Here is a 25,145-nt window from a genome sequence, read left to right as displayed (position 1 = left end):
AAATATTTGCAAGCCCTTTTGGATTGAGGAAGGAGGGAGAGACGGTCACTTCTCTACTGGTTTTCTGATCAATCAGGTTTTTACCCTGATATCTGACTCCCGAATTTTATTTAACAATAGGACAATATAAATAATCACTTCAGTGAGGCACAACTTACTAAAGCATTCCCACACACTACCATTATCCATAGAGCAAGTACTCAGTCATGAGCCATGGGGACATTTCATACTCAAAATGTGACATTTCTATGTAAGTTTTCTCTTACTTGTCTGACTTTTCCTACTTCTCTTAAATGTTGCTGTTTCCTGGGGCTTCACCTTCAGCTTGTTCTTTTGACAATAATATGCTGTACATGGTTGACTTTAGTCATTTTCAGCAATCTAATGTCTTTTTATATACAGAAGTTTGCCAAGGTCTAACTAACGCCCCTATCATGCCTGGAATTTAAACCCAACAAGCATGTTGAAAGCTCATCTGAATGATTCTTCAGTTCTTAGAATGACCATTTAAGAAGAGAAGGATCATTTTAGTCTTTATTATTTTATTATTCCCTTTCACTTTCCTCCCTCCAAATCCTCCCATGTATTCCCCCAACCACCACCATCACAAGAAAGGGATTCTTGCTGCTATTATTTATTGCTATGTCTCCAAAGTCTGTACCATTTTCAGGCACATATGTGATTGATAATATTGGTTAAATAAATGAATACATTCTGTTTCCCTCACCAGTCTTTTGTGAATGGGGGTTCTTATTCACAGCAACCAGCATTTCATGTCACCTTTCTATTCTTTAATATACATACCCTGTTGGTGTCCTGTGTTGTCTTTACAGTAAATTCCATCCTCTACATTCTCACTAACATTTTCAAGCCTCTATAATTTCCCTCATGTACATCCTCATTTCCCCTATTTCTGTATGAGAATAATAATATGACCATCTTAGAAGGCTGTTGTAAGGGCTAGAGAGATTATCCAACCAATTAATGATGTTAATTTTCTCACCTGGTGACAATGATATCAATCACATTTTTTTTTTTTTGGTTACAATTTTTGTAGGAATTGTAGCATCCCATTGTGTAGTAATATATCCCATCCTCATTAGGCCTCAGGAAGTCAACAATATTCAGAAGGTCCCTTTCTCCCTAGATGCTGCTGAGGGCAGACTGTGACCCGTGGAGCTGCCTGCATGTCAGAGTGTTCCAGGGCTCCAGCATTCATGAGTGTCACCCACCTTGGGGTGACTTAAGGTGACGCAGCTGTCTTTGGATTTCTACCCTCCTGTAAGTGACCCCATAAACTCATTGGTTCACTATGTTGGACTTTTGTCGTGATTTTTATCTGTCATAAATTTTCTGTCTGGCATGAGTAGGTATTTGTTCATGTCTCTCCAGGAGTAGTGTCACACAATACCTCATAACGTCAATTTCCATAGTGTATCATTCCTATAAATTCACCATTGAAAATTAACTTTTTTCTTTCCCTTTCCCTGACTCCACCCTGAGTATGATTATAGGTTCATGGAATTGTAAAGTTGGAATGTTTCAATTCATATTTCCTTTATTATTCCCTTTTGAGATGTGGCTGATTTCAAGTTTACCCACTGGGAACCTTTCAAGTCAATCTCTGTGTTCTCTGGCCATTTCCCTGCCAGTCTCTGACATCTCCTCAGTTTGACACAAGCAACTCAGGCTAACCTGGCATTTTTTGTGAGCCATAATTTAAGCACATTGACTAGAGAATCTTTCCATGGCGAATGATGCTTAGAAATCAAATTCTATAACCTGGACAGAATAATTTTCACTAGAAGTCATTGCTGCTTCTAATGGTATTTAACCCTGTAGTTAAAGGTTTGAATACAGAACACAGAAGGTATTTTCCAATCAACATTTTTGGCATTTTTCATGCTTAGGGGTATTTCTTTAGCATTCTGCATGCCATCCCACCCAGATATCTATTTTGTCCACTTTCCACCAGTTATCTTTCCTCCTTTAAGAACTTACATAATCAGGCTATCGACTTTCAGTTTGTTGTGTAAGTGACAAATACTTCTTAGCCCGTCTTTCATTCAGAGTATCTGGCTTCAGCTCACCTATCTGAGGACTTCTGGGAGGTGTTCCTTGTTCACTTAGGTGAAAGCACACACATGGGGTAAAGAAGACAGATTCCCGGCTGTCGGGATGCTTTGTGAACCTTTCCCTGCTTGCGCCTTTGGCATATCTTCAAAGCTTATTACTATTTTAAATCAAATCCGTACGACTAGAATGTTTCAGAGGTCAGATGCATGCGGCATACAGAACTAAGTTACTCTGCTGGCAAGGAAGCACCCAGAAATCAGACACAAAAGGGGTTTTGTCATGAAACATACAGATGTCCTCACTAAGAGGAAATGTGGAAAACAAATGAAATGTGGAAAACAATTGGTTTTCAGATTTTGAAACTATGGGTAAGAGACAGTGGACTTCCATCATTCTTTATACGAAAGAGAAAGAAAAAATTCAACTAAGAATACATATCTGGAGGAGGGAAGGGGATGGGTGGGATTGGGAGGTAAGAGGTGCAACCCAAAGAACAAATAAAAAGAACGTCCAAAGACGATGGCGTGTCTGGCTCCCATCTACGGTTTTTGGAAAGGGAGGAGGGAAAGTGAGTCCTGTGGACACTGTGCTGTGCCTCACTTCTCTTCCTGCCCCTCCCTACTGCCAAAACGAGGCTGAAGTAGGGAGCCCTCTGCTCACCCTTCAACCAACATCCTTTTCACATTGCTTCAGAACTTATCTCTGTGAAAGACAGAGGGGAAATCACAAATTATGCTAGCCTCTTCTGCCACTCACATACATTTGGGTAGGTAGTGTGTCTACAGAAATGCCCATTTCTTCAATATCTCCCCAAATTGCACACAAGTTTCCTGACATCATTATTTATTTTGGCTAATTTGGCTGCTCATCACATTTGCTTACCTTTTCTTTTAACTTTTTCAAATATACATTTTTTTTGAAATGTGTTTTGTGTGTGTCTGCACACACATGCCACTGTGTGAAAGGGGAGGTCAAAGGACAGCTTGTGGGAGTTGGGTTTCTCTTTCCACCATGTGGGTGGAACTCAGGTTTCAGGCTTGGTGGCAAGTGGCTTTACTCACAGAGCATCTTACTCTCCAGTGTATCTTTTCAGAGAACCAATTCTTTGTTTCATGGGTCATTTTTTTGAAAGTATACTTACAGCAGCTTTTCGTGAGGATGAAATAAGGTGACATGGGTAAGGCCCCAGGGCCTAGTTAGAACAAAGCAGTGAAAAACTAGCCCCTAGGAAAAGCCTTTGGAGCCAGAACACTTAGCTATTTATTTAATGCTTTGGAGAATTAGAATAGGGAAGTTAAGAAACAAACAAACAAACAAAAAACAAAAACAGAGACTTGGGTTTTATAACAGTGTGGGAGGTGAGATTTTTTTTTCTGTTAAGGAATAGAGAAAATATCTAAGTCAATGAAACATCAGTTAAAATATTGAATATGAGCTGGAGAAATGGCTCAGTGGTTAAGATCACTGGCTGCTCTTCTAGAAATCCTGAGTTCAGTTCCCAGCACCTACATGGCAGCTACAACTGTCTGTAACCCCAATTCTAGGGGATCCAATACCATCTTCTTCCTTCTGTGGAATGCAGGCATTCATGCTGCACAGTCATACCTGCAGGAAAACACCCATCATATAAACTAAATCTTTAAAAATACTAAGTCATTTTAGTTGAGAAGTTTTATAATTTATACACAATCAAGTCAGGACCATGAAATTTGATATACTGAGCTCTAGAAAGTTATGAGGACTGTGTCACTTTCTGATAACATGGGGAATGCACATTTAAAACTTATTGTTCTGAGTGATTGCTTTGTACCTACTGTAGAGGCATGGCCAGACCTATGGTCTTTAGTGGTGGTGAATCTTCAAATTGTAAATACAAACTTTTTTTGGGATAACAAAACAGGCAAGCATTACCAAATCTAACAAACTGAGTAGGTTATGGAGGAGGCATTTTAATGATACTTTAAAAATTAGTTCTCATATGATGGAATATTTTAAATATCACTGCTGATTCTTTGTTGATGATGTGCAGAAATATAATTAATTTTATGCATTTCATTTTGTATTATATTATTGGTGACCTTCCTTATTGGCTGTAACACTTACAGTTTTTTTTTTTTCTTGGTGAACTCGTCAGTTTTCATCTAATGAAGGACACTTTCTTTCAGTCCTTTGCTGCTGAGTACATTTCAGAAAATGAACAGCAGACTCTATGGTCAGAATGTCATTTAAGTTAGAAACCAATGAAGGAGTTATAAACAGCACTTTCCTGAGTTTGGAAATGGTGTGGTTCCCTTTGAAGTGAAAAGCTAATGGAATGCACCTCCTTCTGGCTTTGGGATTCCATCTTGGGTTGAAAAGTTGTAGTTTTCAGGTCATACATTGATAACACCTTAAACAGCTGTACATTGTCCCCTCAGTATGTTACTTCTAGCTTGGGTTTTTGGCACAGAATCATGACTGGTTTCCTGTGCCTGAAGCTCCCCACTGCCCTCTTGTGACTCACTGTGGAGCTGTGGCTGTGGCTGAATCTTGCTGCCCTTGTAATGGAACCCTGAGATTCCATGCTGAGAGCCACCCATTTCTATTAGTCTATATTTTACAAGTCTTGTTGCTTGTCACCTCACTTCTTGCTTTCACTGTGGCTGCTGGAAACTCCCTGACCTCACCTTCTTTTTCCCTGTATCTTTGCTTGAATTTCCTGCCTGGCTCTATTCTGCTTGGCTATTGGCTAAATCAGCTTCTTTATTAACCAATGGTAATAAAACATATTCACAGTATACAGAAGGGCATCCAACATCATCTCCCCTCGTCTGTCTAATTAAAAAGGAAGGTTTTCTAAACATAATAAAGGCAATATACAGTAACCCAACAGCCAACATCAAACTAAATGGAGAGAAACTCAAAGCAATCCCACCGAAATCAGGAACAAGATAAGGCTGCCCACTCTCTCCATATCTATTCAACATAGTACTTGAAATTCTAACTATAGCATTAAGATAACAAAAGGAGATCAAAGGAATACAAATTGGAGAAGTCAAACTCCCATTATTTGCTGATGATATGATAGTATACATGTGATCCCAAAAATTCTACCAGACAACTCCTACAACTGATAAGCACCTTCAGTAATGTAGCAGGATACAAGATTATCTTAAAAAAAATCAGTAGCCCTCCTGTATACAGATAACAAACAGGCGAGAAGGAAATTAGAGAAACATCACCCTTCACAGTAGCCACAAATAACATAAAGTATCTTGGGGTAACTCTAACCAAACAAGAGAAAGACCTGTATGATAAGAACTTCCTGTCTTTAAAGATAGAAATTAAAGAAGAAATCAGAAAATGGAAAGATCTCCCATACCCTTGGATAGGTATGATTAACATAGTAAAAATGGCAATCCTACCAAAAGTAATCTACAGATTCAATGCAATATTTCTCAAAATCCCAGCACAATTCTTCACAGACCTTGAAAGAGAAATACTCAACTTCATCTAGAAAAACAAAAATCCCAGGAAAGCCAAAACAATCCTGTACAATAAAGGATAATCTGGGGGTATCACCATGTCTGATTTCAAGCTCTACTATAGAGCTATAGTAGTAAAAACAGCTTGATATTGGCATAAAAACAGACAGATGGACTAATGGAATTGAATAGAAGATTTTGATATCAACCCACACACCTATAACACCCAATTTTTGACAAAGAAGCTAGTTTTGCTTCTACAGAAAATGAAAAGCTGTGAATTCCTTCCAGACTAACATGGTTTGACCAAGCAAGACCCCCTGAAACAGTGTCCCAGGTGATCCAACACTCAAAACAGCTTGGACAAAGCAGCCTTGCAGACTACAGCCAGGATTTCTGCATCTTCTTAGGGTCCCCCATGACAACGGCCCCTACCAGCAGGAAGCAGTTTGGAAAGAACAATGCCAAAATTCCCAAATATTATTTATAAATGTTTGTTTTCATTTAAATGGGGTTTGTTATAAATGGTTAATGACCACAACCAATCTCTTCTTAAAGGTAAAAAGGGGATTATGATATAGATATGAATACTTTGTTTTGGAATGGATTTTCATTTATTGATACAAATTTAAGGTCAATTTTTGATATGTATATTTCTCCTCTTGTTTAGGTATTGTGTTTATATAGCTCATTTAAAAAATGTATAACTTAGTACAGATTATAGATAGTTACCTATAATAGTCAAAATTTACAGTTAAGTTAGTTAGGTTTTCAAGATATACAGAGATATATTTGAGATGGATAAATATTCTTCAAACCTTTCAAAGACCTACAGAATATGGCATTTAAAATGGTTTAGGGTTTTTCTTAACATGAGACATAACTGCTCCTGGCAACACCACCTGTGTCAGAAAGGAAGACGGATATTGAAGAAACACATTATGGAGTTTGCTTTCAATATGTCAAGACTAGCCACTTGGGCAAGAAACTACTCTTGCCTGGACTGTTTGACTTTATGCTGTATAAACTGGACATGCAGGACCCACGGGAATGTGACTGCTGATACAAGATTCAGGGTTGCTGCTTCATGGAAGAGTCTTCCAGACATTCTGCAGGACACAGAGAAAAGTGACTGACAAACTGCCAATACAGGTGGACAGTTTAAAGTTTCCTGCTTTACTGAGGTGTCTGCCAGAAACACTATGGCCTATGGGCAAAATATGGAACATTACAGAAGAACTTCAGGTGACTGACCAGGTAAGATGTTGCTGTCATTTCTAGAGTTTATATATTATCCTTCTGTTGTCTTTGAGGGAGTCAAAGACAAATAGTTACGGTTATAGTTTTCCTTAGTTAGGATTAAAGATAAATTACATAGACTTTATACACACAAAGATAGAATAGATCATGGAATATTTTCTTCAAATGTTGCCAAATGTTAATGGACTAAATATTGTTAACTGTGATTCTTACTTGATAAGTGTTGTGTTATGTGTTTTGCTTTGTTAAGGTTAAAACACTTCTTTTTATTTAGACAGAAAAGAGGAGATGATGGGAGATGTCACTCTGTTAATATGTTTCTCATACTGGTTAATGAATAAAGCACTGTTGGCCAATAGGAAAGCAAGATAGGCAGGACTAGGAGACAAGTAGGAAAAAGGAAGCAATAAGGAGGGGTCAACATGGAGAGACTGGAGAGAGCAGAACACCAGCCCCTCTCTCCGGTAAGATAAGACCACGTGGAAGTACTTAGAATAATAGAAATGGGTTAATAATTAAGATAGAGCTAGCCAATATGAAACAAGTAACTGGCCAACAGAATTATATCTAATATCTCTGTGTGTTAATTGGGGCTGGCATGGCAGTGGAACCAGACGGGTGGGGAAAACCTTACTCGTAACAGTCACTGGCAGTGGGTTCAAGATCTAACATTAATGTACAATGGAACTATTCTATATGGAGAGATACCTTGCCCAGTCTAGACACAGGGTGTGGGGATGGAGAGGTGCCTTGGTCCTGCCTCAATGGATGATGGGACAGACTTAGTAGACTTCCTAAGGGAGATCTTACCCTCTCCATGGAGCAGGTGGGAGGAGTGCGGAGTTGGGGGAGTGGGAGAAGGGAAGGGAAGGGGAACTGGGATTGTAATGTACAAAATAAATTAAGGAAAAAAGAAGGCAAAGAAAAAATAGAAGGTCTTAACTTTAACATTGTAAAATTACATTTAACAAAAACAGGTATCAAGTAAGAATTATAGTTACAATTTTAGTCTATGTATTTGACAAATTAAAGGAACACTCTATATTTGTCTTTATGAGTCTAAAGTTTTATGTAATTTGTACTTTATCATAATTAAGGAAAACTATAATTATAGCTATCTAGTCTTCAGCTCCATCAAAGACCCCAGAAAAATATAATATTACCTAAGCAAATAGGAGTGCTTCGTAAGCAACTTCTAAAACTCTAGAAATAACAGAGATATCTGGCTGCCTGGACAGTTACTCAACATTTTTTGTAATGTTGGGACATCTATCTTCAGCCTGTAGGCCTAGAATGTCTGAAAGATTTCTCAGTGAAGCAGGAACTTTGAAGGACTGACCTCCCCTATTTTGGCAAAATTTATCATTTATTTTCCTCTGTATCCTTCAGAATATCTGGCAGACATTTTCATGAAGCGTGAATCCCAAAGGGCCTTTCCATCTTGTTTTGACAAGTTCAGCAGTTACTTTTCTATGGGTCCTACATGTCCACCTTATACAGCATACCATCAAGCAGTTCAGGCAAGAGTAGTTTCTTGCCCAAATGACTAGTCTTGCTACTTTGAAAGCAAACTCTATAAGGAGCTTCTGAAATGCCCATCATCTTCTTGAAATAATTGGGGCTGCCAGGAGCAGACATGTCTCATTGTTGAGAAAAGTCTAAGTTTTTAAAACATTTTAAATGCCATATTCTTTAGGTCTTTGAAATGTTTGAAGATTACCTGTCGATCTAAAATATATCTCTACATGTCTAGAAAACCTAACTAACGTGATTATAAGTTTGACTATTATAGATGACTATTACTTATATTTCTTAACTGTACATTACATTTTTAAGTGAGCTACATAAACATAATACCTTAAACAAGAGTAGAACTATACTCACATTGGTGGCACACGCCTTTAATCCCAGCACTCGGGAGGCAGAGACAGGCAGATCTCTGTGAGTTCCGGCCAGCCTGGTCTACAGAGCTAGTTCCAGGACAATACAGAGAAATCCTGTCTTGAAAAAAAATACATATAGTATAACAAAATTGACCTTAAATTTGTATCAACACAAAAATCCTTTAAATAAGAATAAATATATATACAGTGTAACAATATTAACTTGAAATTTGTATCACTGTGCCAAAATTCATGCCAATGAAAAAGATCTGAGGTTAAAAGTTGTTTTTGTATTAACGTACATTCAATAATCTACCCTTTTTCCCCTTTTTATTATCATAATAATCTGCCCTTTCCTCATCATTTACATATCATATTGCCCCCCCCCTTTTAGAAAGAGATTGACTATAACCAATAACCATTTCTAAGTTCACTGACAGCTCTAGGAGCCATGCTCACCTCCACAACTCTGGGAAGTAGCCGGTCCACACAGTCACCAAGTAACTTACAGTGTACCGCCCATAAACCCTGTTTAAGTGTTCTATAGCAGGACCTCCCTAAAGAGCCATCTGTGCTGCCAGCACTAACCAGGAAGCCATCTCTCATATATCTCTATCTCTATCTCTCTATATATATATTTCTTATTTTACATATCAATCCCAGTACCCTCTCTCTCCCTCCCATGCTCCCTGGACCCCTCCCATCCCATCTTCCCCAACTCCACAGGGAGAGTGATGCAGTAGCCATCTCTTAAAGGAGCCATGCATCTGTCCTCATCCAGCAGACAGAGCCTACTTGAAAAAAATGAGACTACCAAGAAGCCATTTCTGACTGTTTTTGTTTGTCTAGAATCCTTTTTATCTTCTTTTTCTTTTTTTTAACTTTCTCTTTATGTGTATATACATGCCTCAAATTGGCACCCTATTTCTGGAGGTTTCTCTCCTGCCGACCAGTTACCAAATAACCACTCTGAAACTTAATGTTAATTACAGACTCTTTGGCCTGTTAGCTCAGGATTATTATTAACTAGCTCTTATAACTAAATTAACCCATTTCTACTAGTCCATATTTTACTTTGAGGCTCATAGCTCTTGCTTCCCCTGTGGCTGCTGGCATCTCCCTGATTCTGCCTTCTTTTTCCTTGTGTCTCTGCTTGGATTTCCCACCAGGCTCTATTCTGCCTGGCTATTGGCCAAATCGGCTTCTTTATTGACCAATGGTAATAAAACATATTCACAGCATACAGAAGGGCATTGCACATCAGGTTTCATCTGACTACATAACCACTATTGGTGTCCTGTTAGCTACCAAATGGAACATGAGAGCCTGTGACTTAGGATATTTTACTAGTTGGTGTCAAGACGGACATAATATATATTAAAGGTGCATAAATTTTGTCCTGTGTGATTTTTATAGAAAAAAAAGAGACCTATAAAAATGAATTATAGGTAATGACAGTCATGGTTAACTATTTAAGAAGACATATACTTGGGATTCAATTTGTGATATTCTCAAAATATGACACTTGATGCATGAATGGAGTGAGGGAAGGAGGAGAAGAGGAAAGGAGGCCCTGATGGTCCTGACACCAAGCATCTCTTGCCTATTTGTCACAGCAATAGAAAGTAGAACAACATCATTGAATAAAGTCCAAATGTATCAATAATGTAAGCCATAAATAGGAGATCACAAAAAGTAACTAAAATGCCTCATGCAGTGAACTTTCTCTTTAACAAGAATCCTAATAATAACTATTAATTTCCTAATGTTTGAATGCATATAGCCACACTTCAATTGGATGTTTTTTCCAAGTCAATTAAGATGCAGAGATATGCTGGAATTTTTGCAGGAGTGTTGGTGTACCAGCTCTTGCTTTGCAGGTAAAAAGTGATGGGGACAATATGGCCACTCATAGGATGGTGGAAGGGAAGGGTTTTTTTGTACATATGAGATATATATATATATATATATATATATATATATATATATATATAGAGAGAGAGAGAGAGAGAGAGAGAGAGAACAGTCAGAGAAAGCAATAGATGAACATGGTCAGCAGCCTGGACTTGACCATGAAAAAAGCAGGAGCAGAGAGATAGAGAGAGGGCTGGGGAATGTGGGAGAGCAGAGAGAAACAGAGATAAGGAGGAGGGGAGACAGAAAGAAAGATGGGAGAAGGGCACCACAACAAAGCAATCATTATTTTACAAAATTGATAGTTATGACTATTACAAAAGAAAATCTAACAAACAAAGCATCCTTTCCAAAGAGCAATCTCTGAATTCTGGAACATTTTCCCTTCACTCTCAAAATTTGGGCAATAGAGTGTGACTCTTGGAACCACCATTATCTGAGAGGGAGCAGTAACCTCAACTATAAGGGTCAAAGACACAGGTCAAATATATATGAAAACAAAGTCCGTCTTGACACCACCTAGTAAAATATCCTAAGTCACAGGCTCTCATGTTCCATTTGGTAGCTAACAGGACACCAATAGTGGTTATGTAGTCATTCAGCATCTACTCCAACAGAGTGCCACACAAGTGGGTTTTGGGTCCCTAGAGGAGGTTATAGGGAGAAAAGAGTACCTATCTCTAGAGGGATCTTGGCCATGACAGTGAGTGGGACCCCTGGGGGACTGGTGGTGGGTGTTCCTGTTCTTCAGGAAGGGATGCATATGGTCCCCTGTGGAGGAAAATTTGGGATTAAGGCTATGAGGTCCCTGGGCAAGGTAGAGGATATAAACATGATTTCTGGGTTCCTGGAAGTTGGGCTGCTCACTCGCTTAGAGTAAATTTAAGTTAGGAAACAGCAGCAGTAGCAGCATTGCTAGGGAGTGGAGCAAAAATTAAAAAAAAAAAAATACTGGACTCATCCAAAGTTGAAGGGACAGGATGGTTTGGCCGGTAAGTGTTGCCACCAAGTTGAAGCTGAGCTCAGTGGACTTCCTTCTGGCCCAGGTCTCCTCTCTGTACCTCCATACCTCTCTGTACCTCTGTACCTCTCTACAGGTTCCTCCAGAAGCTGCTGTCAAAAGGGAAAGTCTAACACTGGGGGGTTTCAGATTGACAAGTAGGAAAGACAATGGAAGGAAGGCATCTATCCACACAATGAGTGGCCACACAGGGTGCTCTTCAGGTTAGTATTTTATTGTTCACAAACCCAGTTTGAGAGCTCAGTGTGGCCATCTAAAGGACAAATGACTCCCAGGAAAGGTGGTAACTGAATTTGAAAACACAAGCTTTCCTCTTTCAAACTTACCCTTGCTATAGTTCACCCCACTCCCACCAGCCAAGGATTTGTGTCAAGGCACAGGGTTGATCATGGGTTGGTTGCTGATCTCTGACTGAACTCCTTTATTCGAAGTTCCTTCCTTCTGATTTTGCCTGTGACGGTTTTGGGCAGTTCTGGAACAAACTCGATCTGGTAGAGAAGAAAATCATCCTGACTTAGGGCTGCTTTGGTTTCCTTCCAGTTCCCACACCCTGCTTCACCCCACCTCCCTCCACAGGTTGACACCTTCATGCGCTCCATTGATTCCCGAGGGAGGGTATAATCATGTAATTTGCCCTATGAACTGTGAGTGGAAGTGGAACTTGTCCTCTCCAGGCAGTGGAGTTTGGAGCCAGCCACTAATATCCCTCATCTTTTACAGGGCAAGACAGGCACTGCTGTGGCAGCTACATTCTAGGATGAGGGATGTGGGGCAGAGGTTATAGAAGAGCCGTGACAGACAGGAACAAGAGACTTTCAGTGCTGTCAGCCTCCATTGCAGAACGTGAAATAAAGCAAAATAAAAAAAATCTTTACTACTTGCTTCAATTACAGGACACTTTTCAATTTTGTAACTAATTATTGCATGTTGCACATGGCACTTGAAACAAATGTAACAACATAATATTTTATGTTCTAAGAATAAATAGTTTGTTTCCTTTTGTTAGCATTATGTATATATGTTATTGGGGTTGGAAGATAGGGTTTATTTCTTACTATGAATCACATTAAAAACCCTGAAAAGTATCAAATTCAATTTCTTCTTAAATTTTACAGGATAATAAATAACATTAAAAATACATTTTTTGGGTACTTTCCTGGTCTTTTCCTTTTGGTTAATATGCACTGATGAGTTCATTACTGGCGCAGGGTAGAGATTCCCGAAGAAACAAAGTCTCTTGGCTGACTGAACTATCCCCCACCCCACCATGGCTGCCCTCTGAGAGGTGAAGTAGCCAGCTGGAGCCCAGAAACTGCTGAAGTCCTCCAACTGGGTCCTCCAGCTGGGCTCACCTTCCTGGGGTACTTGTACGGTGCTGTCACTGATTTCACGTGTTGCTGTAGCTCTTTGGTAAGCTGTTCCTGATCATGTGACAGGAACCCTGGGGTCAGGACAATAAATGCCTTCACCACCTGCAGAATGGGAATGGAGGTACAGGTGTGTGCCAACTCGCAGAGCTTGCTAAACAATGTTTACTGGGTGGACAATCCACCATAGGCTTGACTTGATGTTTGAGATGAGTTATGTGGAAACAGACAGGGCCAGGTACAAATCTGTGTTTGCCCCATTTCCACTTCATGCTTTGAGAAAAACAACACCCGGACTCTCCTCACCTTAACTCCCTTCTCTGTGAATGGGTACAATAGGAGCTCATTCCTCAAAGGGTTTTTGTAAAGATTCCATGAGAACACAGAGTATGTATGAAACACATGACCTGTATAAATTTGTTATTAATACCATCACCATTATTAATATCAAATATGTATTTTCTGTGTAAACCCCTCTGTGTCTGGGACTCAGTGGTCAATAATAATTATAATAATAAATCAAAACAGCAATGATTGCCATAATAATGTTGTGATAATTTATTTTATACTATTAGTTATATTCCCACTTACTTGCACAAGTTCTGGTACACATAAGTGTCCAATAGACATTGTTGACCCAATGAACACATGCTCTGGAACTTGCATTCGTGTGTGTGTGTGTGTGTGTGTGTGTGTGTGTGTGTGTGTATGTGTGTTTGATGACTGTAACCAATAACTGTAAGCTAAAATAAAGCCTTTTCTTCCTTGGTTGTTTTTCATCAGGATATTTTACCACAGCAACAAAAAGGAAACTAAAATTCATTGGGCTATCCCAAGGGTGGGAGCCTGCATCTTAAATGTACTGCATGGCTTTCTGACCTACATTATTCATTGCAAGACTTAAGCAAGCTACCTAAGCTCCCTGTGCCTTTCTTGTCTGTAAAGAGAATGTGAGATGAGTCCTTGGGGTGATGGGTTTTACTCATTCATATCTCCCTCCAAATCTCAAGCCTCAGGCTATTGGATTTCTCAAGGGTGAAATGATTTGGCACAGGGCAGGTTGCTCAATACCAACCTTTTTCAGTCGCCAAGGACACAGTGTCCCTGGTGACCACACCGTGTAATGGACACTCACACCAGTGTTCCCTCCTAGGTTTCCAGCTCATGCTAAGGCCTTGGAAGTCGCCCCGCCTCTCTCACTCCAGCCCCTGCATGCAACATGGGCTTCTGCGTTCTTACCTCTCCTCTATTCGGGTCCGGGCTGCTCACCACTGCTGACTCTGCCACAGCCGGGTGCTCTGCCAAGGCATTCTCCACCTCTGCAGGCCCGATGCGGTACCTGGAGAAGCACTGTTCTGAGCAGATGCCAGGGCTACAGAGTACCAAGCCTTGCACTTCGAGGGTCACATGGCCACTTGACACCAAGGTTGGAGGTCATAGACAGCCAGAGACTCGAGACCCTCAAAATGAAGAATCTAATATTAAAACTATCTGGCTCGGGTGTTCCTGGGGACAGCTCACTTTGCACTTCTGGTGAGGGAGGTAGAAGAGTGTTGGCTCCTAGCAGAGCTCTGGCATTTGGCCCAAGCAGCTTCCTCAGCAGCAGAGCCTCTTAAACTGTGTCCTAGCAAATGCTGTGTTCTCTTCCCTCATCTCAGAGTGCCATTTTATCTTTTAGGCCCCTCCCTCCTCCCCCCCCTCTGCCTTCCTCCTTTCCTCCCTCACTCCTTTCTTTCTTTCTTTCTTCCTTTCTTTATCTCTTTCTTCCTTCCTTCCATCCTTCCTTCCTTTCTTTCTCGATTCTAGGAATTGAACCTAGGCCCTCACACATGGGTATCCCCAGGCCCCCTTTAAATTTTTGAGATAGATAGGGTTTTAGTAAGTAGTCCAGGCTGGCCTTGGACTTAGGATCCTTTTGCCTCAGCCTTCTGAGTACCTGGGATTATAGGCCTGTGTCACTACACTCTTGGCTCCTCCTCATAACTATATGTTTTACCCTACCCCTTGAACTTCATTGTATTTAAAAATTTTGACTATAAGGATGGTGGAGATGTCCAGGCACCCAGGTATTAGGATATCCTAGGCATGGCTCTTTTCAGAGTCAGGCTGAGGGTTCGTCCCGTCACCAAGGCATGAGGAATGGCAGGCAGGCAAGGTGCCACGAGGCATTTGAGTGTATAGAGAGGTAGCCCAGGACCAGCCAAGCCTACCCAGAAGCATTGATGATTTCGTCATTTCTGCCCAAGAACCAGATGTAGCCATCCTCATCAATAGTTGCTCTATCCCCACTGTTGTAAAAGTCCCCACATTCCACTTCAGCCGTCATCTCTGGGTTATTCTGCAAAGAGAATGAAGTGCCTTTGTTGAAGATGGTGAACTCAGAGTTGATGAGCTGGGGGTCATGCCTGGATCTGAATTCTGCACCTGACATCTGGACGGGTTCACACATTAGTTTGTAGCTCCACCCACGAACACCATTTGGCTCATGCTTAAAACACAGCATCTTACTTGTGTGGAACTCTCCCTCAGAGTAAAGTTCTCATTCTAGTGAGAATGGCTTTATTTAGCTCAACATATGCAATGCTGGGACTGCCAGGAGGATCAGCAACCATGAATGAGGGGATTCCCTTCGCCAAGTGCTACCTAATCTGATCCTCAAGTGAATCCCATGAGGCAGATGCTTCATAACGTAAGCTTTCCTATGATAACACAGTTGAACATAAAGTAAGAGGAATAATAATAAGAAACAATACCAAGAAATCCTGTATGTCGTTTATCTAATTTCCTCCAAATGATGATAATGTCTTGCAAAGTTATTGTTCAATATTCCAGTCAGGATATGGACATTGATCCAATCTCTGATCTCTCTCAGATTTCCTGTGGTTTAATTGTGTGTGTGTGTGTGTGTGTGTGTGTGTGTGTGTGTGTGTGTGTGTGTGTTATGTAGTTTGCTCACAGACATGAATTCCTCATCCTACCATAGTAATCAACCTATAGGGCAGTCAGTGTCATTGCCAGAGATGCTTCATAAGGCACTTCACAAGGTAAATACACTCCATCCTTCTCCCTTCACCAGTTCTAATCCCTTGACAACAACTAATCTCTAGGGGTATTTTTTATTGACACATAATAACTGAACATATATGTGGGTAACAAGGTGATATAATGAGTAAAGATCAAATATGGAAAAACAACTGAATGAATTCAGCAGAAGGTTTAAAAACATATTAAAACAGACAGAAAGAACCAGGGAACTGAAAATATAGCAACTGAAAAAAATAAGGTACCAAGAGAAAAGAAATAAGGTAGCAAAGTGAGCAGAGCCCAAGGCACTTGTAGGGCACACCAAAGCCACCAAGGATCCACTGTCAGAATCTCAGAAGATGGGGAGGGGGTGAGGTGATGTTCAAATACAGAAGGGAAGAAAAGGCTTGAAGAAGTCTTAGGGTGCAGAATAACCTCTATGAATTCTTGAGGCAGGGTGGGGTGAGATGCCATTACCTCATACCCCACAAAGAGGCCTAGAGGCCTGGTGGGCTTGATCCTGATTCCAAGGTATCCTTCAGTGTTGGGTGGGAGGATGTTGCCCTTCTCATCGATGATCTGGAACAAGAAGCCTTTGAATTCCACATTGAGGGACTCACTCAGCCCCATGTGCCACTGACTGGCTCACCACAAGACACTAATAGAATAAATGGGAACCATCATGGAGAAACTGTCAGAAAAGAGATTAAATCTATCGAATTCTTTGAAATCAGTAAATGTGAAGCCCAAGACCTGGGGCTTTTTGTTTCATGGGAATGTAGATATTACTGCTGTGTCTTCAAACTGGAAGACAGTGTTACCTGAGGGTGTTATTTATTCTTTCCCATGCACCATGTAAGATGCATCTATCTGCAAGGTGAGCTGCATCAGTACGCACAGTAATGCCCTTCTCACCTGAAGCTCCCATGGGTAACCAGGGGACAACAGGAGACAGGAGCAGGGTTACTAGGGGATGGCTGGTTCTACTACCTGCTGCCATAGATGGCTCCAACCTCACCAGAGCTATAAAGTATAGCTCCCTAGGACCAGACCTGGATGTTGAAGGGGAATATGGCCTTTCCTATGGAGCCTTTCTTCATCTTCATTTCCTGGATGACAGCACAGGTTAGTCCCTGTCCACAAAAGAAGACTAAGGTTGGACAAAGCAGGGTCACACACACGACCTCTGATAGAGGCCATTTATTGAGAATAGGATTCAGGTTCAAGGCATTGACTCAACTCTACTCAGTGGATACTTGTTATTCCCAGCATGGCATGGGTCTGTATTACATGTAGGGCTTACAGATTCTAGAGGCTGATAAAAGGTAGAAACAAAGGAGGGTAAACCCGAGGCTGTAGCACATCAGGTGGAGTGTGGAATGCCTACCAGGGATGTTTGGTTTGCCACAAGAAGGCCGAGACCATACATATTGTATTGACCATACATATCCACTTGGTTGTTGGATAGTGATGGGAATCCTGCCTCAGAAACTTGGAAATAGGTTGAGATGGTTTAGATTTTTATGCCATTCCCTCTGCCAATACCCCTTGATCCCACTGGTCTTCCCAGTGAATTTGATTCCTCTATGTAGTTCTTTGTCATTCTATTTTGAATGCTCTATATTGAGTATGCCTGTCTCCTCCTCTGGCAAAACGAGACAATGAACACACTTATTTCTCATTGTTCTTGAACATGTATGGGAACAATTCTCCCTCCCCTTTTCTTGGTGTTTTGATATAAGGTCTTTTTTATTGTGCCTATAGTGAGTGCTAACTGGTCTTAAACTTGTGATCCTCTGCTTAGCCTCTTAAATGACAGGCTATGGGCACACACAATACACATGGCTCTTTGGAGGAACTTTTTACACAGTACTTAGACTATTACTAAGTGTTATTATTCACATCCCAAGAAGAGTCTATAGAACATTCTTTTCCTGTGGTATTTTCTCCATACAGAATAATTTTTCAGGTTAGAAACAAATCAACTCACTGACTTGTTTGTTTGTTTGTTTGTAAAAACAGCAGACAACTATGTGAAAAATATATAAAATATTCAATGTATTTTAGGGCCTGAAATAGAGGACATTCCTTTATTAGTTCAAGGGATACTGGGAAATGGCTCCATACAGCCATTAGACACTAATGAAAATGTATTGGATTGAAAGACTAATGAAGTCTTTGAGGTTCAGGAGGTACATGATACCATCCATGCTCTGACCATCTGCTAGCTCAGTGATACATTGAGATATCATTAAGTGTGTGCCTGTGTATGCATGCAGCAATGTATGTATGTGTACATATGGCATATACAGAAAGGGTTTGATTCCTCATCTACTACCACTATAATCTCATAATTTAACCTGTGTTATCCTCCTCAACATCAGGACATGAACTTTGAAAGCCAGCTCCCAATCACCTCTTCGTGTAGCTGCTCTAGGATGTGGTGGTGTAATTGGCAGGATCTGCTGATGGCCTCCAAATTTCAGGAGAGATGATTCTTTCCACGCACCTCCCTCATGTGGCTCCCCTGGGCTAATACTCCCAGGCATAGTGTCAAAGTGTCTTTTTAAGTTTTGCCCAATAGCTTTAAGTTCATTGGTTTCTCAATGAGTTGATAAGCTGTACATTTTCCCCCTGCAAATTTGGGATAAATTAACCATGAACCTCAAAACACTTCATTGTCTTTGAGCAGTGCTGTTCACAGAAGACCTCAGCATACAATGCGTCATGAGTGACCCATTGACTATGATCTATAGCTGAGCCCATCAAGATGGTGCAGAAAGGGCCTGTTTACCTACCGTTTCTGATTGCCCATAGACATCATGAAGGATAAGACCTGTCCTTTGCTTCCATTGCTTGTACTCCTCAGGCAGTAGGGCCTCCCCACCAGTGCGGCAATGCTCTAAGGTGGGGAATCTGAGACTTAGGGGAAGACAAATATGTCAGGCTGTGGATGCTCTTCTGGAAATATAAAGCATCAACAGCTTAAGCATTTGTCATTTTCAGATCACTCATCTGTCTGCATTCTCACTTTTAAATCCACCTTCTGTTGTTTTACTGATGGCCATGGCCAGATGGATGCCACTCCCTTCCCATAGGTCTCTGTTAATATTTCTGACAGGGAGTGCGTGGGTGATGCTGAAGATATTGGGTCTTATCATTGATGTTTTGGTGAAGTTTGGGTGTTGATGTAACAAGGAAACAAGAATACTCACTAGAAAACCTTTCTATGGATCTAAGAGGAACAACTTTATATACCATAACTGGTGAGGCACGAGACCCCCAAAGGACACTAGGGTGTAACAAAGCTATACTGCCTGAGGACCTTTTCTATTTCTGTGTAGAGGCTGAAAGTCAGGGTTGGAATAGGCTTGAGTAGGACATCAAGGCAGGTTGGGACGTTTGTAGGAAAACACAAAAAGGTAACAGAAAACAGGATTTGAGAGAGATCAGAAATCCAGAGAGGAGGAATTTCAGGGCAGAGCTTTGTGGGGAGCACTTACATTAGGTGCATCATGAGATACAATCTCTCTCCCATTTCTCTCATAGAATGTCCCTAAAGGGACCCCACAAAATAATAATTGAATTCTCTGAAGATAATTGGAGGGAAATGACTGAGGTTTCATTCAGCTTCTCAGTTTGGCACCTAGCCTTCTTTTGGAGTTAGAGAGCTAGTGCCATCAGAGTTTCTAGAATATATGCACATGCCCATAGTTTTCAAAGGAAATATTTTAGGTTAGCTAAAGACCAACTCCCAAACACCAGGAAGTGAAAAGTAAAAGTCCAATAAGACAACACTACACACACATTGTGCTAACAACAGACAATAATTGACAGGAGCAGATGGTGAAAATGATGTGAAATAATGGGAATCCTTCAGTCTTGACAAAGACTGAAAGTATTAGATATGGTCTAATACTTTGGAAAATGTTGAAGCTGTCTATTGTGACTTAGGTACCTGTGCCATAGAAAAACATCAGAAAGCCTATTTATCTTCACCTGGGTTGTGGCACCACAGTTAAGTGCAGCACTGGTCACCAATAACTCCAGGCAAAGGCTAACTGCATCTTCAGTAGGGTGGGATGATCAAAGGAATTGTGCTACTTTCATAAAACAGGATATTACTTACCAATGAAGATAAACTAACCATAAAAACACACAGCATGAATATACCACAGATACATGATCTTGGAAAAGGAAGCCAGAGGCTACAGGATTGTATTGTATAAATAAAAGTTAAAAAGCATGAAAAGCAGACCCATTTTCTCAGGAATATTTCCTTAGTTGCTATCAAGGAAAATAGAGGGCTGAACAACAAGAAAACAGACAGTGGTTTTATTTATGGGACACAGGAGGCACATAGATGTCTCTGAGGCATTGACAAAGTTCTATTTTTCTGTCTCGGGTGTGTTGTGATTGCACAGGTATTTTTAATAGTTGGCTAATCTATTCATTTTCATTGTAGGCAGTTTTGCATTTTTGTTTTGTCACAAATAATATACCTATACACAAATGAACAAACTTACAAAGGTATAAGGCTACAGAGCCTGGTCTCGAACTAGCTAATTAGACTCATAAGTATTACTAAACACACACACACACACGCACGCATGCATGCATGCGCACATGAGCATCATGAAAAAATATAAAGGAAAAACCATGGCACATTAGATACTTTAAAATCCTAACCAAGATTGCTATTTCTAGTCAGTGCTACATACTTGGCACTTTTCTGCTGAAGAATCATTCGATATACAGCTGGTGCACCAAGGAATTGGGTGATGGGGTATTTAAACAGTGCCTGGAAATGAAGAGATGAGGAATTTTATTTTGTAGTCAGGGTTAAAAATGTTAGCCAATTATTAGCCCTTAGGTTATGATCTTTCTTCCAGGAGGGTCTACTTAATTTTGTGTTAACTCCTTTGATACATGAACACTAGCACAGATTTCATACATGACATGTGTCAGGTACTGTTGGGAGCAAATGCAAAAAGAGTGAAGTAACATGTTAGGCAGTAGAAAGGGTAGATAATAACAGAGGAGACGGAAAAAGACATGCATGATAAAGATTTTGGTAGATGTCATAAGAGAAACATGGAGTTCTGTCAAGTACACATTAGAGAACAATAAATTGGGTGGATGCTCCAAAGAACTTATGGAGGAAATGGCATTTAGTAGGGCATTAAGAAACGAACAAACATGGTCTCTACAGAGAGATGGGGTTGCTCATGAAATGAAGTCAGAGGATTCATGGGGATAAAGTTTCAGGAGCTGAACAAACAATTCTCTCTCTCTCTCGCTCTCTCTCTCTCTCTCTCTCTTTTCCCCTCTCTCTGTCTTTCTCTCTCTGTGTGTGTGTATGTATGTGGGGTGGTGGTGGTGTGGTGGTGTGTGTGTGTGTGTGTTGGTGGGTGGGTGGTGGTGGTGGTGGTGGTGGTGGTGGTGGTGTGTGTGTGTGTGTGTGTGTGTGTGTGTGTGTGTGATATAGATGTTCTTTTTGGGATGATTGGAAAGTCACAATATTTTATTCTATTCTCTGTACTCTGACCAGTTGTGAATCTCTGTATCGATGGCCCCTACAGTCATGTACACACTGGCTGTACTAATTGGACTGGGTAGATTTAAAAAGAAAATAGTACACATGGCTGGAAGAGAGAAGTGATAAAAGGCATGGAAGGATTTGGAAGGCAGGCAGTGGGGGGGGGATGGATTTGACAAAAAAACATTATATACATGTATATTATCAACCAATAAATAAAATTATGTTTCAGAGGTTCCTTGAAAGGAAGCTAAGGCTACAATTGGTGACTAGTATGCTAATCAATAACAAAGGTGGAGTAAGAAGCTGGTCTTGTCATATTACAAGTTCTTAATTTTGACACTTTGTTGTAATAAGTAACATCCACACCTCACCCCCACATCTGCTACTTGGCCCCAGCAGAGCAGAACCCCAGAGATTTGGGCTTATCTTCCTTGCTTTAGTTTCTCAACATGCATATTATGGGTTTCCTACCCACAAAGTCTGGTCTATAGGTCCATGGAATAGCTCAGAAAGATGTATTTTATTCCAGCTCACATTGTGATCCTGATACTCTGACTCTGATTCAGTGTCCCACATGGTGAGATGCTCAAGACCAGGATTGCTTTAATTACACAGCCTTCCAGGAAGGAGGGCCTAGTCCCTACTCCAAATGACTTGACAGATTTTGTTGATCCCTCCTAGAAGGCATCACCCTCCCTGTGGAGTGGGGGGAGGAATGGGATGGGAGGGTGGTCGCAGGGGGTCATGGGAAGAAAGGAGAGAGGGAGGGAGGGAAGGAGAGGGAACTGGGATCAATACGTAAAATAAGAAAATAAATAAGTAAATAAATAAATACATAAATTGTGCAGCCTTCTTGGGTTTCCCTGAGTCTTTCTCAGCTGGGCCCCTTTGGGAAATACGCATATCCTCTGGGAAGTTGGCCTTCTTACCTCTGTAATGACCTTAGGATTGAATTGAGGAAGGTTGTGGATGAAGACTGTAGCCCCCGATGCCCATGGTTCTATCAGGCTCCCCACAGTAGCCATAATCCATCCTGGGTCAGACATACACCACAAGATGTCAGATGTCTTCAGGTTGAACACTTTCCTGCTAACTCCAAAAGACAGTGGTCTCAGCTATGCTGCCGAGGGGCATGTTGGGGGCTCAGGAGCATTTCAGGTGGGTGGGGAATCACTGTTCTCCCTCATTTCACATGATTTGTGTCAGGGCTTCAGAGCACCACAGTTGTCCCACTATGTCATACTTCCAGGACACAAGTCAAGGAAACCAATTCCCTGCTAATGACCCCTCAGACCTTCGCTAGAAAATCTGGGGCAGTCTTCTGCTGTCCTGTTGGGTCTGAATCAGTCACTGATAAAACACTTGGTGATTCTGGAAGCATCTATGTGGCAGAAACAGTAGCAGTGTGGCACAATAAAAACCTAATCTAAACAGAAATGTTTGAAGCCTAACCCCGGTCTGCTCTAGCCATTACTCTTTGGCTTCAAATGTGTGGTTGGGGCTTTCCATCCTTTGCAATGAGGAGGCAATTAGTAGAGGTGCTGAATGCCCAGGTGCTGAAGAGGAGGGGTTCTCATTGTCTGCCTTCTCTTGCTCCTGTTCCAGCTAATAAGTCAGAGAACAGTGCTCAGTCTGTTCTGAATACTACCAGGAATTTGGAAGGGGTGGAAACAATTGGTTTAAGATTATTGAAATGATTCACCAAAGCTTAGATTGAGCCTCCATGTGCTTTTGTTCAAAGTCAGAGCTGGTGACCTGTTAGAGTGATGGGAGATGCCATTCTGTAAATATGTTTCTCTTATTGGTTAATGAATAAAGCACTGTTGGCCAATAGGAAACCAAGATAGGTGGGGCTAGGAGACTAGGAGGAGAGAGGAGGTAGGAGGGAGAAGTTCCAAGATGGAGGACCTACAGGGTACGATACCAGTTGGTCTCTCTCTGGTAAGAAAAGACCACGTGGAAGTACTTAGATTAATAGAAATAGGTTAATATTTAAGACAGAGTTCACCAATAAGAAACACTAGTAACTGGCCAACAGAATTATATCTAATACAGCGTCTCTCTGTGTATTATTTGGGGCTGGTGTGGTGGTGGGACCAGACTGGCGGGGGGGGGGGGGCACTCGTAACATTAGAGCTAGGTTCCAGGCATTCCATTAGTGAGAAATGACATGTCTGGTTTCCCACTAGAGAAAGGGCTCTCAGGACATCTGTCACTCACTGTCAGAGACACAGTGAGTTTTTACTTGCATGGTTTATAGAATGCACTCCTCCCCTCTCCGAGAGTGCTCAACAGAATCCAAAGGAGTCCCTTGTGTCAGCTAGCATTCAAGAGCCCAGACTTTCATCTCTCAGACCCTCAGAGTTTGAACCAGAGACCAAGATGGGGAAACTTCCATTCAGATCACCGTCTCCTCACCATGCCCATGTACATACACCCTTTCCCTTATAGGTGGACCCCAGCCTCTAAATAGTTGTTCTTACCATGAAGGGATACAGGACCGGAAGGCAAGTCCCTGGTTGTGCTTTGCCATCTTGGGGAAGCCTGTGGTCCCACTGGTGAAGAAGATGGCCATGGGATCCTTCATCTTTGACTTAATACAGGTATGGTTTGGGGATACTGATCTGCAAAGAGAGTTAAGGCAAAAGAAGAAAACTCACGCTGTTGTTTTCCTGTCTTCTGATGGAGCAACATGAAGCACTGAGTGGGGAACCTAGAAATGTGCAAGGCTGGAGGACAGACTGGTGTTACCACTAGCAGGCATTAGCCCAACTGTGGGGTGATTTGCACAAATGGGCTGGTGTGTCTTTAGTTGAAAAATGTGAAGAATATATGGACTAAGAAATTACAGAACACTAGCTAGCACTGTTTATACTGCAGTTTACTCTAAGTGAGCCAGGAATGGGAACTCATTCAATGCTCCCAGCAGGTCTGGGTAATGAGCTATGTCCCTTTGGTCTGTTTGTTCTTGGGTCATCTTCCCAATGGATGCTTCTGATTGTTGAGGGACACCAGCACTGCTGGCTTTTCTCAGTAAGACAGGGCATCACACTGACTCAGGATGATCTGAATGATTTCCCATTTTCTTGATTTTAAACTGTTTTCAGTAATGTCTCTGGTTTTATGAGAGGTTGCTTTTCTTTACTGTTATAGCAAATGGCTTTAAACATGGAAGTGTTACTCCAAGGAGGCAAGCCGCACATGGTTCCTGTTGTGCTGTGAGTACACATGTTCCCAGGAGGTTTTCCTGGGGTGAAAGGAGTCTTTCTCTAGTTCTACCTAAAGGCTTGCTGGTAAGGTGTCCCTATTAGTACCCAGGAGAGGGAGGAGAGTCTTTGCCCCTAAAGCTGCTATCCCACTGTTCCACTGTAATTAGAAATTCAGTTTCTTACTCTCATTCTTGTTTGTTTTGAGAAATAATCTCACTGTAGCCATGGCTGTCCTGGAACTTGTTATGTAGATCAGTCTGACTTTGAACTCACAGAAATGCCCCAGCCTGCTAAATGCTCAGTCATGCAATACCACATCAAGTTGTTTTGAAGTTTTATATCTCACCTCAAAAATTTATTTTCATTGAACTCTTTCATATATGTG

At 41.2% G+C, this 25,145-nt stretch overlaps 1 protein-coding gene across 1 annotated transcript in view; it reads right to left on the bottom strand.

Moving 5' to 3' along the window:
• Positions 1–11,811: 11,811 nt before the first annotated feature.
• Positions 11,812–25,145, bottom strand: part of Acsm1 (acyl-CoA synthetase medium chain family member 1) — a 29,281-nt gene continuing 15,947 nt past the window's right edge. Inside the window, exons 5-14 of the mRNA XM_051192802.1 lie at positions 24,035–24,175; positions 22,481–22,640; positions 20,731–20,810; positions 18,808–18,931; positions 17,062–17,142; positions 16,487–16,588; positions 15,196–15,323; positions 14,225–14,324; positions 12,971–13,090; positions 11,812–12,106 (exon numbers count right to left, since the gene is read on the bottom strand). Coding sequence (XP_051048759.1) covers positions 12,005–12,106; positions 12,971–13,090; positions 14,225–14,324; positions 15,196–15,323; positions 16,487–16,588; positions 17,062–17,142; positions 18,808–18,931; positions 20,731–20,810; positions 22,481–22,640; positions 24,035–24,175 — 1,138 coding nt within the window. The 3' untranslated portion in view covers positions 11,812–12,004. The remainder of the gene's footprint in view (positions 12,107–12,970; positions 13,091–14,224; positions 14,325–15,195; positions 15,324–16,486; positions 16,589–17,061; positions 17,143–18,807; positions 18,932–20,730; positions 20,811–22,480; positions 22,641–24,034; positions 24,176–25,145) is intronic.

Source organism: Phodopus roborovskii, unplaced genomic scaffold, assembly GCF_943737965.1.
Source record: "Phodopus roborovskii unplaced genomic scaffold, PHOROB, whole genome shotgun sequence".
Classification (NCBI taxonomy): domain Eukaryota; kingdom Metazoa; phylum Chordata; class Mammalia; order Rodentia; family Cricetidae; genus Phodopus; species Phodopus roborovskii.
Note: the sequence above shows the minus strand (reverse complement) of the source record. Positions and strands in the feature narration are given on the sequence as shown.